Source organism: Enoplosus armatus, chromosome 15 (genome assembly GCF_043641665.1).
Source record: "Enoplosus armatus isolate fEnoArm2 chromosome 15, fEnoArm2.hap1, whole genome shotgun sequence".
NCBI classification, from domain to species: domain Eukaryota; kingdom Metazoa; phylum Chordata; class Actinopteri; order Centrarchiformes; family Enoplosidae; genus Enoplosus; species Enoplosus armatus.
In genome coordinates this window covers 2,193,459-2,208,361 of record NC_092194.1, presented here as the reverse complement: position 1 = coordinate 2,208,361, position 14,903 = coordinate 2,193,459, and the positions used below count along the sequence as shown (strand labels likewise).

The 14,903-nt window shown below is 41.9% G+C and overlaps 1 protein-coding gene across 1 annotated transcript in view; it reads left to right on the top strand.

The window, feature by feature from the left end:
• nrxn3a (neurexin 3a) overlaps nt 1-13,685 on the top strand; it is a 121,080-nt gene extending 107,395 nt beyond the window's left edge. The window contains 3 exon segments of the mRNA XM_070920600.1: nt 4,128-4,218; nt 12,744-12,781; nt 12,783-13,685. Coding sequence (XP_070776701.1) covers nt 4,128-4,218; nt 12,744-12,781; nt 12,783-13,685 — 1,032 coding nt within the window.
• Nucleotides 13,686-14,903: the final 1,218 nt, after the last annotated feature.

Sequence of the window (14,903 nt, the reverse complement as noted above, 5' to 3'; positions counted from 1 at the left end):
TTTACTGTCTGCATTTTGGTTAATTCATTTGTCTGCTGCATACTTCCCCTGCTACCTCCAGTTCTGTGTTCATTTAATTCCTTCTCTGTTTCAGTATTGTATGTCTAGTTAGCTGTTGTTGTGTCATTGTTAGCTGTGGTAAATCGATGTGTTAAATATAAGGTCGTTGCCCTGGTTTCCTGTAACTTACTTTCAGTCACTATACGTATCTGAACACAGAAAAACCAACAGACAAACCTAAAAGCAAAAGAATATGTAAAAAAAAAAAAAAAATGGGGAAGAGTTACTTTTTTAGTAGTCTCTCCATTCTCACAGTTTCATTAACTAAATCAGTTGTCCTTTCCATAGTCTTTGTCGCTGTTTTGGGTCCTGAATAATGTCTTTTCTTCCCTCTGTGGCATCCACGTTACCCCATTCCCTTGTGATAGCTTTTTTACTAGCTATTAACAATATTTTGACCCGATACCTATCCCTTATTCCTACATTTTCTTCAGTGAAAGTAAATTTACACTGATAGAGTACCATGTAGCTCATAGGTATATCATATCCTAGTATCTTTTGCAAAGTTTGGTATACCTTACATTATACATTTTCCAAAACACCAATAATTTGTGGCATTTCCAAAATGAATTTCCAGAGTGATCTGCGTTTAGTTGAATGCTTAATGTCATCAATTTTGATATAGTGCAGATATAATTCAAATTTTAGTTTTTTCCAACTCCTAAGTTTTACACTTCTACATTTTCGCTACCACATATTTCAGGGAAATTCATTACAGTTTTCTGCATTTTCAGCAATGCTTTGCAATTGATTTCAGCTGTCAGCACTCACACGCATCTTCAGCAGGAAATGCAGTTTTCTACATATTCATCTTCCATATCGTTTTTTTTTTTATCCCGCTACTAGTCCCATACTGTGGCCAGCACATACCCACAAAATACATCAAATCATGTGGCTTGATCATGATCGGTGTGCTATGACTTTTCTCAGAGATCAGCCCAACTGTTTTCGTGCAAATCGGCATACTTTAATGCAGAAAAATTATTAAAGGGACTTTATTAGGGTAAATGGGCATTTTGATAGCTGGTTTTCAGGCAATCGAAGTTTCAGTTTATTATTATTTTCATCGCAGTTTATCGCAGGTCATCAATTCACCTGCATGTCTTTGGATTGTGGGAGGAAGCCGGAGTACCTGGAAAGAACCCAAATAGGCACAGTGGGGAACATACAACCTCCGCACAGAAGGGCCCCAGGGGGTTTGAACCCAGAACCCTCTCCCTGTGAGGTGACACTGATTCTCCTAGCCTTATTCTTGCAACGCCTGGTGTAAATATCCTGTAGGCAGGGTAGAGCACCGCCTACTGTACGTTAAGCTGAACGAACCACTCTTTGCAGGGCCTTGCGGTCCTGTTTGGTGCTATTCCCTACCAGGCAGTGATGTTCCCTGTCAGGACGCTCTTGATGATCCTGGGATTGTCCTCATGGAATTGTTGTTCCACTACACTTTCTTTCTGTTGTCCCTTTTTGCCTCCTTTACTGCTTTTCTTACATAAAAGGCTGCTGCTTTACAATTGTCCATGTTGCCAGACTGCAACCCTAAATTGTAGGATGCAGTGTGCGTGTTCATGGCATCTTGGATGGCTCTGGTTATCCATGGATTCTGGCTGTGGAATGATTTAACCGTAGTTTTAGGTACAGTTGCTTCTGTTGTTTTGACAAATTAAATCCACCACTCATTGGCCTGACCATTTCCTGACCTCTCCCATCACTGGGGGTATGTGTTGTAGTTTGTACACATACTTTGACCTCAGCATCAGGATTACCGGTCTGTGAACAGTTCAAGTCCTTGTAAAGATCTGACAGGGCAGCTACTGTATTCACCTCTGGTGAGAGGTAGACCACTGCTGACTGATGTAAATTCCCTTGGTAGAAAGTGCGGTCTGCATTTGATTGACAATAACTCCAGATGAGCAGGAATGGCTTAGTATTTTAATATTTCCATTGTCAGACCAATCGTTGTTCACCGTGAAGCCCACGCCTCCTCCTTTTTTCATGCATCAGTCCTCTGTTCTGTCAGATCGGTACAGAGAAAAACAGTCAACTAGTTGAATGGTGCTGTCCGGTGTACCAGGATTTATTGCCAGTTTATTATCCAGGAAACTGCCCAACAGAAGAAGTCTGCAACCAGTGACAAAAACCCTGACTCCCAGCTGCCCCAGAGAGAGAGAGAGAGCTACATGGACCCTGAAAGAGCAGCTGGACTCACACCCAGACCACAACCAAAATCTTGTGAGCCCCACTGAGAGCAACCAGAACCCACCAACTCAACAGCCCACCCTCAGATCTCCCCCATCCCCCCATGACTCCAATGGCAAATTCATAAATGAAAATAAACTTTTCCCCAACCACACAGTGGCTAAACATGCCATGGACCTGCTTTCAAGAGGACCAGCTGGGATCCCCAAGCCACATCGTCATCCACACTGGCTCAAACGACCTGAGGAGCCAGCAGGTGCCGGTCACTCAGAGGAGTGATAGAGTTAGCCTCCACCACCTTCCCCAACAGCAGAGTGGTCATTGCAACCCTGCTACCAAGGAAAGACTTCCGTCCAGAGAATGTGTCCTGAGGCCCAGCGTCCTCTTGGCCCACCATTTTGGCTATTTTGTTATGTTTATTTATATTTCCATTCAGATTCTATAATCTCTTGAGTGGCGGGGCTCACATACAGTAGGGAACCTCCAGATATCAGTCTAATTACTGTTTGCTCTCACAAGTTGCATTTGACCTGGTTTAATTGTTAATGCAATCCGAACTGCTGCTTTTTCACATAAAAGCTTGTATTAGCATAGCATCAATTGTATTGGATTAGCTGTAGAAAATGCATGCTTTGTACAATTGCTATTGTTTAGTTTTCATTTGCCATGAATTACCTTTTGCTTGTCAGGTTTGATGACAAATAAAATCTTATCCACGGCCCAATTACCAGCTTTTCCATTAGCTTTCAACCATTGTCTTTCTCAGACACCTGTGTTTATATGAGTTGCTGATAGGAGCATAACGGCCGCAGTGTACGGAAAACCTACTCACACAAACCAGTATCTCAGTGTGAACTCTAACCACTATTTACAACATAAGAGACCAGTGGTGATGACCCTCCTGCACAGGAAGACTAAGGAACACACGAAACATTTAGAACCTTGGACAAGAGACTGAGTGAACTGATCTAAAGGCCAGTTCAGACCAAAGGTTCGCGATGAGAGGAAACCGTTTTAGAACGTTGCAGAGAGGTTGTAGCGGCGTACACTGGCCCATCTCAGCCGGCAGATGCCGGCATCGTCAGGTGCACACCAAAATGCCTGTGGGCGCTACAACCAATAGTGGATATATGTGGAATATGTTTTTGTGAAAAAATAAATGCAAGTGGTCTCAGAAAAGCTGAGATGAGACATGAAACAACTATGAAAACACAAATCAGAAAATCCATCAGGACTGTGATGACAATGCCCTGAAAAGCTCTTGTTAGTTCAAACATTCATGTACCCCTTTCCTTTTTTTTTCTTTCTGCTTCGGTTTGCTTATCCTTCATGGTGTTGTATGACTTGGTATGAACCAAATAAAGTTGGGGGGGGGGGGCTGATTGTACACCGGGAAACAGACATTGGCTGTGAACCAAAACCACTCACAGCACCGACTGGGAAGAGGCCAAAGGTCATCGACCAGGGTAGTGGAAGACCGGAGAAACATCAAGGAGGGCATTCACATCAGACACCAGACACCAGAGACCATCTTGAACAGAGAAGGAGGTTACCATCTCCACCCATACATGACCACCTGTTATCATGTGATCGAAGTTCCATACTTAGGTGACGTGATAATGGCCGAGCCATCTCCATGACACCTGAGCAAACTCGCAAAAAGCTAACAAGTGAACCTTTATCTAAGATCTTTTTGTCAAACTACTTTTTCCAAGGTCTAAAATGAACTTTCATGCTCACCTTCTAACTCGTTTTGTATATTTTCCCTTTGTCTTTGTGTGTCTTCTTTGTTTTCGTTGCTGGTGGCTCTTTGTGTTTGGGTATCTTTGCTGTGGCTGTGACCTCTGATGACCAACGTTCTGCCCATGAAGCATACGGCAGATGACATTGTGTCATCTGCAGAGTGTTCGAGTGATGACGAAGACCTGGAGGAGTGTGACACTAGCCATGCAGGTGGGCTAGGTTAGTTTGCATTTGCTTGCTTTCTTTGTGCTTTCACTCATCTGCGCCAGGGGATCGACGTATCCTCAAAGCATCACACCCCCATGGTTAGACAAAGTGTAACTTCATTAAAGCAGCCGATGCAGTCGCAGTGAGCACGGCAAGCCGCGCTCCACGCGACCAAATCCACGGAAAGATGGATTATTAAAGGCCGAGTTCAAATTCGAATTGAGGAGAGTTGAACTGGTGCGTCGGTCGTACGGAGAGTTCTTTTAGAATGTCGCTAGTCGACGGCGGAAACGCAGAAGGCCGTTAATATCATGAGCTACACTTGCACATGGGGTCTCCCAAAGTGGTTAACGTGGTCACCAACAAGCATACAAATTTTGTCTGCAGAGAGGAACAACAAGGGTTACCACACACCATCATCACAAATGTGCAAAATTTGTATGACGGTGAGCCATGTTCTCCGCGCTGATGCTGCGAAATGTGTCACATCCTGTTTGAGTCCACTGCTCCTGCCACTCACCGCTCTACTGACCTTCATTTTGAAACATTTTGACACTCTTTGTTTTTGAAATTTGCTTTCTGCCATGGGAGCGTGTTGTCTAGACTGCAGTGATGTGCGTTGCTTTTTGTTTTCATTTGTGTGTGTCCTCCCCTGCTCCCCCCCCCCCCCCCCCATGTTTAGAGGCTTGCGTCGGTACGTGTGATAGAGAACAGATATCATTGAATTTCTGTGTACGAGTTTTTCTTTTATTTTTGGGTCATACTTTTGCTTGTAGGTATACTTGTTATTCTGTCTTTTTTTGTACCTGAATATCACAAACTCTAAAATGTTTAAGCATTATGACGACTCGGAGAATCAGTTTGAAAGAATTTGGGAATTTCCAGTTTGAACAACAGCGAGTCACTTCCACGCTAGATGATCGGACTGTCACACGTCCTCCTCGGGTGCATGACAGTTAGATCCTATTTCTAAAGGGTTTTATTTAAGTTTAAACTTTAAAATACAACACATTTCAAAGTAATTTTTTTTTTGGAATGCTCTCATAAGTAATTGAATTCATGATGTGCACCCAGAAAGCGAACAGAACGCCTTCAAACGGCTGGTGTTCGGGTGCAAACGGTGTACATCCACATGTAAAAAATAAAAACGTAGACGCAAATTGAGCTGCAACTAAAAAGCTCGTAGTCCAACCCGGCAACAAAGCGGCCCCATTCAGCCACGTGGTCGGTGAGGATTGTAGTGCTGTGTCCTGCCGACCACCAGTTGGTTCTCCCCTCCCCCCCATCTTGAAGGTCATTCCCAAATTTTTTCAAAGAGTATGTGAAAGGTTGTGGTGTAAATCGGTTTACAACTGTGCTGTGTAGGCTGAGATTTTATGGGGATTTGTGAAGAAAGACAAAGACAGGGCCCCAGTCATCCAGTCATGTGTTTACACAGAAATTCACGCCATTCTAACCCTAACATCCCTTTTGACAGTGGCATGCCTTGGTTTGAGATGTGCTTTGTCGTGTTATTTTGGGAGTCAATGCTATTTCCTGTTTTGTTTTGTTTTTTTGTCTCGTCTGAATTGTGAAACCACTCCCGTCTACTCGCCAAGTATCCAAAATCGCATTCTTGTATTTTGGCCTCATCACGCGTGGCATGACGTCTTGGTTGGGGGGGGGCGTAACTGTTTCCACATCTATTCTGGGGTACCATGCAGCTTTGTGCCATGTGGCTTTTAATGCAAACATCCCTATTTCTGTTTTCGAAGCAAATAAGAAGGCAAAAAAAAAAATATTTTCTTGCCATCAACTTCTTTCATCCTGAGCAGGGAAACATGTAACTGATGGCAGTTGTATTTGAAACCCCTTCTAATTCAGTCTTCCGGTGCCTTTCCTTCACCTACCAACCTTCTCCCTAATGCTATACTGCATTTGAACAGAATTCAATGTAGATGGCATAAAAAGATTTTTTTTTTTTGCCACAAATTCTAATATTTTTCCACTTTAATTTTTTGCTTAAGCAATCATTGGTACCATGGTTTAGCAACCTCTTCAAATCATTCCCTTCAGGGTGACCTTTGATGATTTCTGTGCATGCATTTTGGATTTCTCCTTGACTCCATGCCCCCGTTTTTTGTTTTTTTTTTCTTCTCGACTAACCTGATTGCTTTGTCTGCATTCGTGTTCACGTTTTTTTTTTTTTGCGGTTGCAGCAACATGACGAATGACGCCTATCTTACCCCCACACTTGTCTTTTATTTTGTCTGTGTGGCTGTTTTGTCTGTCTGGTTTGTCTGGAGAAGTTATCAAAGTGATTCTGTTCTCTGTTGTAAATCTGTTGTGTTCTCCTTGCCTTTCGGCGAATTTCATAAGATGGCAATTAAGAAGAAGGGTTCTTCAATAGTTTACACTGTGAACTGCATATAGATGATATGAGATATGAATATATGGAGACCAAAGATATTCTGATAAATACAATATGATATCGGTACAAAAACACCCCCATGGTCAGTGATTAATAATACTATTTTTTTTCCCCCACTAACACCCAGGTTAATTTCTCATACATCTTTCAGCCATATCTACTAAGAGTCACAATGCCATTTTACAAATACAGTGCCAAATGAAAGGTGGAGTTATTGTCTAGACCCACACAAGTTCTCTCTTTAGTTAGGCTGCTAAGTCAACACTAAACCACAGCAAAGCTGCGTCGATGTTTGGTAACCAAAATACTTTGGACCCTTTGCTGCGCCATAGCGAGGAGGCCAACGGCTACAAATAGCTAGCGTTGGCCACTAAACAACAGCAAAAGGGTCTGTAACTAGGACAAAGCGTTATATGATATAGACACCAAAGCACTGACACGATGGTGCGTGCCACTACTCGCTCTACACCCAGTAGATTCATGCACTTGAACCACATCCACACTTTTTGCCAAAATGCCAAAAACAGTATGAAAATGTCTTCCTCCTCACCATCTGGTGAAACACAGTCCTTCTCATTCACCTTAAAATGTAATAGTGATAGTGACGGTGACCATAAATGCAATTCTAAAGGCTGCAGGGAACGTTATTTGACATCGGTTCGACAAGTTTCAGCTCGTCATAGCTTCGGGGACCCAGACGCAGAGTGGCAGGCCCTTGTCATTTTGATAATAAGCTTGAAAAACAAGTTTTTTCATTTCCACAAGTCTGATAAATGATGTTTTATCGTGCGTTAGAAAGTGTTCAAAATGCCTTTAAATTTATATACGTTGTTGTGGTGTTGCGGTCTGTATGGCAGCTATAGGTGCGCTTATTGATCGAGGAAAGTTATAGCTAATCCCGTCGATGGAGAAGATGTTTGAAAGGGCACGCACTGCAAATTTTTGGATAAATGAATCTCTAAAATTTAAATTGACTTACATTTACGCGTTCACAAACAGCGGCAATATTGGGTAGAGAACGTCCATTATGTCAGCGTCACGGTTCCTCAAAATGTAGTAATGAATTATTATTAGAAATGATTAAGAAAGCACCACAATGTAAAACAAATATAAGAACAGATGAAGCACGATGTAAAGTAATGCTATGTACATCCAGGCGTGCAGATAGCATCTGCCTAAAATAAATCCCATTAAAATGAATCTGTAAAAACCTTTTTTCTGAAACATGTCCTGCCCTCGAGGCAGCCGCTGGCCTCATCAGCATAGACTAGCCAGATATGTGCCATCTTATGGAATTTCCCCTCCCATTATATTTTCACCTACGTGGGGAAAAAGCATGTGGGTTTCATTAGGCAAAAATATCGACTCACAAGTCAAAAGACACTCTGGGGTTAAAGCTGCTGTCCGTAATATTCTTCAGTCAACGAAAGCTGTTGTGTCCGTCCGGGTGGGGGAGCTGACAGTGGCGCTGTTTTCGCACCACGCCTAAACTTGAGTCTGACCGCCCCCAATTTGATTTGCATGCATCAACTTCAACAGCTGAAGTCCGTCAAGTACCTAATTTCATTAGTCGGAGCAAGTTTTGCCGCGGCAGGCTCCGATAAACCTCCACTTCCAACGGCCATCTTTGGAGCGTGCCCCGCCCCCACCCCCCCCGGTGACAACACGCACAATGTTACGGGTATCAGCTTTAAGCTTGCCTTTTGACTCTCTATCATACGTGAATCACGAATAAATTGCATTCCACATGCAGTACATGACAAAATATTATTAATATATGTTTTGTGTTTTGGTTTTGTCCCCCCTCCCTCCCTCCCTCCCCTACTGCTATTGGTTAAACTTGAGCTGTGTCCCAATTGCATACTACACACACACACATTTTAATTTATTTGTTTTATGTATTATGTTCGCTTGGGGGGTGGGGTGGGGGTTGCACTGCGTTCACACTGGAAAAGTGACTCAAACACGTCAGTTGAATGATGGGTGCTGTTACGCCACAATGCAACGCACAACAGAAACGGAGGACGATTGGCTGTAGCCTCACCAAGTTGCAGTTTGACTAATGTCTGTCTGCACGCACGCTGTTCCATGAGCGTCGCACGTTGTTTCTTGCCAGTGCAAACTGTCAACTTAATGAGCTTAATTAACCATTAAACCCACGTCTTCTAGTAAGGGATTGGGACACAGTGTCCGTCTCCTATTTCTCTAACATTGGTCAGTCTTACCTGCCCCCGGTTTGCTGTGTCGTTTCTTTTCTACTTTCCCTAAATGCAACTTACTTTAAGCATGCATCAACATCCTGCAGTACAACTAAAACGGAACCGAAAAAAATAACAAAAGAAAAAAAAAGTAAAAAAAAAGAAAGACCCATTCTCAGCCAAGTACCGTCTCTCTCTGATGTACACCCAGACTGCACGGCCGGTTCATGTTTAAAGACTAACATTACAGATAGGTCTGTCATCAAGGAACACATGAGAGAGGAGCCCGCCCTCCAGCCGAGTGCCTCTCTCAGCGGTGTCTGTTTTCTATTGTGTGAATCTGGTTGTAGTGTGTGCAAAAATTTTAAATGGCTTTGTTCTCTCATCTTAACGTTTTTTCATTTGGTAGCTTTTGACTGGTCATATATATATATATATATATATATATATATTTTTTTTTTTTTGTATTTATCCAATTGATCACTGGCATTTTTTGGTTCTGATTATGGTTTTTGGCTTATTAATTATGTTTGTTTTTTTGTTTTTGTTTTTTTTTGGTCAATCCGATAACATTTAGACCACAGTGTGAAATATTTTTTGACATAATTTGACTTTTTTTTTTTTTTTTTTTTTTTGGATTTGGAACTACTTCAGTGACTAACTTGTGTGTCTTATTTCCTACAGTATGCTTTCCCTGACTAATATTGAATTAAAAAAAAAAAAAAGCACACATCTTCTTCACATATCTTCCATTTTTCAGATTTTTTTTTTCTCTTTAAAAAAACAACAACTATTTTGACAAAATAAATCATCTTTGCTGAATAATATTTTCACTGTAAGACAAAAAACAAATGAATTGCATGGCTAAGAAGTTGCAGTTTAGGGTTTGTCAGACTTGTCAGTGGTAGAGTTCTTCTGTTCTTTTCTGTAGATGGGCATGTATATTGCTCATTGTTTGTATATCCCCATCCCTTCCTTACAGCCAAAAGCTCTAATGCCGCCCGACCGCTTCGTACTGCCTTTACATGGACATGGCAACTGACTTACACTGTCACCCTCATCACCCTCATTTCCTATGTAGTATGTTCATAGGTCCCACCCCTTCTTCACCTTCTCCCTTGTCTTTAGAGATATTAAAATATAAAGTCATCCATCCACTCTACACTAAAGAACAAATGACAATTTAAGCAAAAACTGTAACATGAATAGATTTTAGATACGATTGAAGTCTATTGCAATGACAAAAAAAAAAAAAAATGTAGATACACATTTTTTTTGTAAAAAAAAAACCAAACAAATTATTTACCAGGAAAAAAAACAAAACATAAAAAAAACAGAATTATGGTGTTTATTTTTTATGTTATGTGGTGTGGATGTATGTGTTGTTGCCTCCCTGTACCGTCGTGTTTTAAGATAGAACACAATCTACAATGGATAAAAATGATCTTTAACGGTACCAAGCGGCTATCCAACATTCTTACACAACTTTTTCCTTTGTAAATTCTTTTCTTCATGCCTAAATCATGCGGGCAATTTGTTGATGTAAGTTGACAATGCACAGTATGTATCACTCTCTTTGGATTGTTGGTTGTTTGCGGAAAGATGCAGTTCGCATTCTGGGTGTATCTCGCGCTAAAAGCTAAGTGGCGAGTGAACGCCGGCAGGTGCCACGTGCAGCAACTTTAGCAATTTAGTCCAAATAAACAGGAAACAACTCACAAGTGTGTGAACAAATGTGATTCGGCGGGATCAAATCCTATGGTACAATTATAGGATTTTGTTCCAGGGAAACCTGAGTGGAACATTTTCATAAACTAAATATAGGCTGACTCACTATTCCTACTGAGCATTTAGTAATACCCTGTATGAGCACAAAATGCTACATGTACCACCTTTTAAGAAATATACATGCATCACTCTCTTATAAAAGGGTTTTACGTGAGAGGCAGTGTGATCTGACGAACCTCTGTTTGAAGCAGCACGTATCGAAAGGCTTGCAAACTGCATCTCCGATCATGTGGACGCTGACAGCTGAATTGGTCTTTTGAAAGTGTTTCACTGTTTGGAATCGAATGAATCGAATAAAATGGCCTATGTCCAGCTGAGCTGTGTGCTTGTGAATGTGTATGTTGGTGTCCGTGACTTGGTGGTTTGTGAATCGCGTAGCGGCTTGCTTTAACCTGCGCAGGATTTAGAGTGTGCGCCAGAGGGGCAGTGTGCACGCACTTTGATGGCAGTGCGCACTTTCCATGTCAATGGCACTTTGAAAGTTCACTCCAAAGATACCTGCGTGAGATCGCATTCCCATGATGAGTAAATCAAGTGTTTCTTCTTAAAAATGAGTTCTGAGCACAAGGAAGCCTACTACTTGCATCTTACAATTTGTTGTTCCACACGATCAGAATGTGCAAAGGCTCAAGAGGTGCAGCTATAGCCTGTAAATGGGGGGAAAAAAACTACAGAGCAACATCATTAACAACAAATGTGGTTATTTGAACCCTTTTGGTGTTATTGAATTGCATTGTTGGGTAAGTTACAGTTACAAACACCCTCTGTTTTTAACAAATACATAGGCAATGACACTTCACTGTTTAACAAGCAAGCTGGGCCTACAGTTTGGAAGCATTCGCTGACCACCAACAGCCAGCTTCGCCGCAGCTGGCGCACTATTCAAGAAATGAATGTTCATGTTACATTCATGTGTTGTTTCCGACATTTTTCTCAGTTGGAATAGAATTTGACCTTTTACACTGACCTGTGGTTAAGAAGACAAAAACTTAAATTGTGGTATAAAGCAGGGGCGTGTACGTATTTTTAAATAGATTTGTTAGGGGGGCCTGGCCTTCTGGTGAGCAGAGAGGCCGTCCACAAAATGAAGCCGTTAAACGCATTTGGTGAAAGTGTGTGTCGCGACGTCCTTCACTCAGGCCAGTATTTCGCAAAGGGTGAGCATTCGGGGGTGACTTTGATCTGCCATTGACATCGTGTAAGCTTAAAATTAGAGTTTTAAAAAATTACAGTTAAACTGCTTTTTTTTCTTGGTCACAGAGCTGCTCTTAGTAAATAAAAATATTTTTCTTGTTTTAATCTTTAATCAAGAAAACAGCAAAGGGAAGCCCAGTGAAATGAAACTGGCATGCTCAGTGTCCCCCCTGTTACCTGACAAAGACTCTCTGCAATCCAGTTAGTCATCTAGTCCGTTGACCTTCCATTATCTGGAATGCCTGGATGGTCTTGAATACACGAAAAGCCCACTTGGCCTCATTCGTGAAATTTGCACAAACTTGATCCCCGGCCTGTCCATACAGAATACAAATGGTTCCATCTTAACCCTTCAAGGCGACGACATGCGACGAACTTAACTCAAGGACTGAAATCACTTTGGCTTCCAGAGCAGCTCTGCCTCCGAGAAATGTTTGCAGAACTGTAACTGCAATTTTTTCTTTTTTTTTTGTGAGACCATGAAAAAGCAAGAGGCTTAAGATGACTGGAGAGTCACTGAGCAGTCGATTCTATTAGGACAGACATCTGTAGTTTGGAAAGCACCTTTTTTTAGTTCATCCAAATGAATGTCACTGCATATGCTGTGAAATTTTTTTTACTATTAGAGGTTTTCCTTCTCATCCAATAAAGGGATAATTTAAAAGACTTAAAAGTCTCTTAAATGATATTGAGATAGAATGAAGTACACTAAACTATAACCACCCAAAGCAACTTGTTTTTTCTGGCTCATCCTTGCACACCTCTTAAGCCTTTAAAACTGCTCATACCTTGATTTAGCAGTCTTAAATTGACAAGCTTGTTGTCGTGGATTTTCGTTCAGTCGTTTGCCTGTTTTGTTTGTGTGTCCAGGTGTGTCCGGTTTAGTGTGTCTCATAAAACTCCCATTCTGCCCTCTAACATGACTGCTTGTCTGTCTCCAACCCCAGGAGCTGAGTTAGTCATCCCAGTACTTGAGGATCCATTAGCGCACCCCCTCTCTAGCTCCTCGTGCACCCTTCATTCCCACTCCCTCAACCCACCACCCACTCCTCACCATTATTGAGACCACCAAAGAGTCCCTGTCCAAGGCCACTGAGGCGGGGGTACCTTGCTTGTCGGACCGAGGCAGCGATGATTGTGATGATGATGGCTTGGTGATATCGGGGTATGGCTCTGGGGAAGCGTTCAAGTCTAACCTGCCCCCTACTGATGATGAAGATTTTTACACGACCTTCTCCTTGGTAACAGATAAGACCTTGTCCACGTCAGGATTTGAAGGTGGCTACAAAGCTCATGCGCCCAAGACTTTTAGACCTAACAAACCTTCAATCTCCAGACGCGGTAGGACTACCACTACCGCCATACCACTAACCGCCGACCAGAGCCGCACCACCGCCACCTCTGCCTCCACCGCAACCCTCCACAATGCTCCGGCCAAACAGCCGGCTGGCAAAATGAATAACCGCGAGCTAAAACCCCAGCCCGACCTAGTGTTGCTCCCATTGCCCACATCCTTTGAGGTAGACAGCACCAAGCTGAGGGGCCCATTAATAACCTCCCCAATGTTCCGTAATATACCCACAGCACTCCCCACAGAGCCGGGCGTCAGGCGAGTTCCAGGGCCCTCGGAAGTGGTCCGTGAATCTAGCAGCACCACCGGGATGGTCATCGGAATAGTGGCGGCCGCTGCCCTGTGCATCCTCATCCTTCTGTATGCCATGTATAAGTACAGGAACAGGGATGAAGGCTCCTACCAGGTGGACGAGAGCAGGAACTACATAACCAACTCAGCTGTGCAGAGCAATGGCGCTGTCATGAAGGACAAACAGCAGAGCTTGAAAGGCAGCAACAAGAAACAGAAAAATAAGGATAAGGAGTATTACGTGTGACTGTGAGACTTTCGCGAACACGAGACGGTGAAGACAGAAAGCACTAAGAGAACATTTACCTATCAGTTTCCTTGTGAGGAGCTATGACAAATGATGGTATAACGTGGAACTTGAATAATCTTATACTGTGCTGAGTAGTTGAACTGATGATATGTACTGTAATATAAAGCACACTTACTATTGTAAGCATAATGACAAGGCTAAATAGCAACTTTAGAGACCTTACTCTTCTATCTGGTCAGAGACGTTATCAGTATAGAAATATTTCACAGCTACATCATTCTCCTAAGTGACTTTTAGAGCTATGTGATCCTTGGCATTATACAAAAAAACTTTTTTGTAAAATTGTTAATTACAAAAGGCTCATAATCTTATACATTTTCAGCATGTAAGCAACATGTAGTGCTTAACAAGAGGGGGTCAGGCACACCGTCATTGTAAAACTAAAAAAGGACTCTTGTTGTATCAGAATATGACACTTTTATGGTTTATACATAATACAAGTGTGGTGTCTAACTTATTTTTGCTTTGAACAAAAGAAAAAAAAATGACAAACAGAACAGCGAGAAAAGAAAACTATGTCTGTGTATAAAATGATACCAAGCGAGCAAAATGCAATGGGCAGATCTCATAGAATCTGCTCGCTCCGGCATCTGATTCACCACAATTATTCTCATTGTCTGACAGACAGAGTGACTCTTGACTCTTTGTGGCAAGAAGTGGCCGGTTCTCTTGGTGAAAAGCAACTGATTGTAAAATGCATGCCATCCTAATTCTACCGTAAAGTACAGTACAGTAAAAGTCCAGTATACAGTGTTCAACTTGGACCATGTTCTCTTTAATGCCAAACGGTTCTTCATCATCAGATCAGAACTTAACCCCTCAAAAATGTCAACCACGGGAGAAAAAAAAACAAAAAACAATCTCTTAAAGAAAAGGTCTATTATTGATGCACAGACAGTGGTGGTTTTATCTTTTTTGCAAAACTGTATGTTGGTTCATTGCCTCTCGTTCTCTTTTTCTATGGAGGTGTCAGGAGGAAGACAAATGCAGTACTACAACACTGTTAACAAATGTGTATACAGAAATAAATCAAATGTTGAAAGTATGGATTCTATCTGCTGTCACAGTCAACTGTGTCAAAAAACAAGAAATTTGTTTACATATTTTATTACATGCTAGCTGTTGTACTTTGTAGGTAGGAAATTGTACATATAC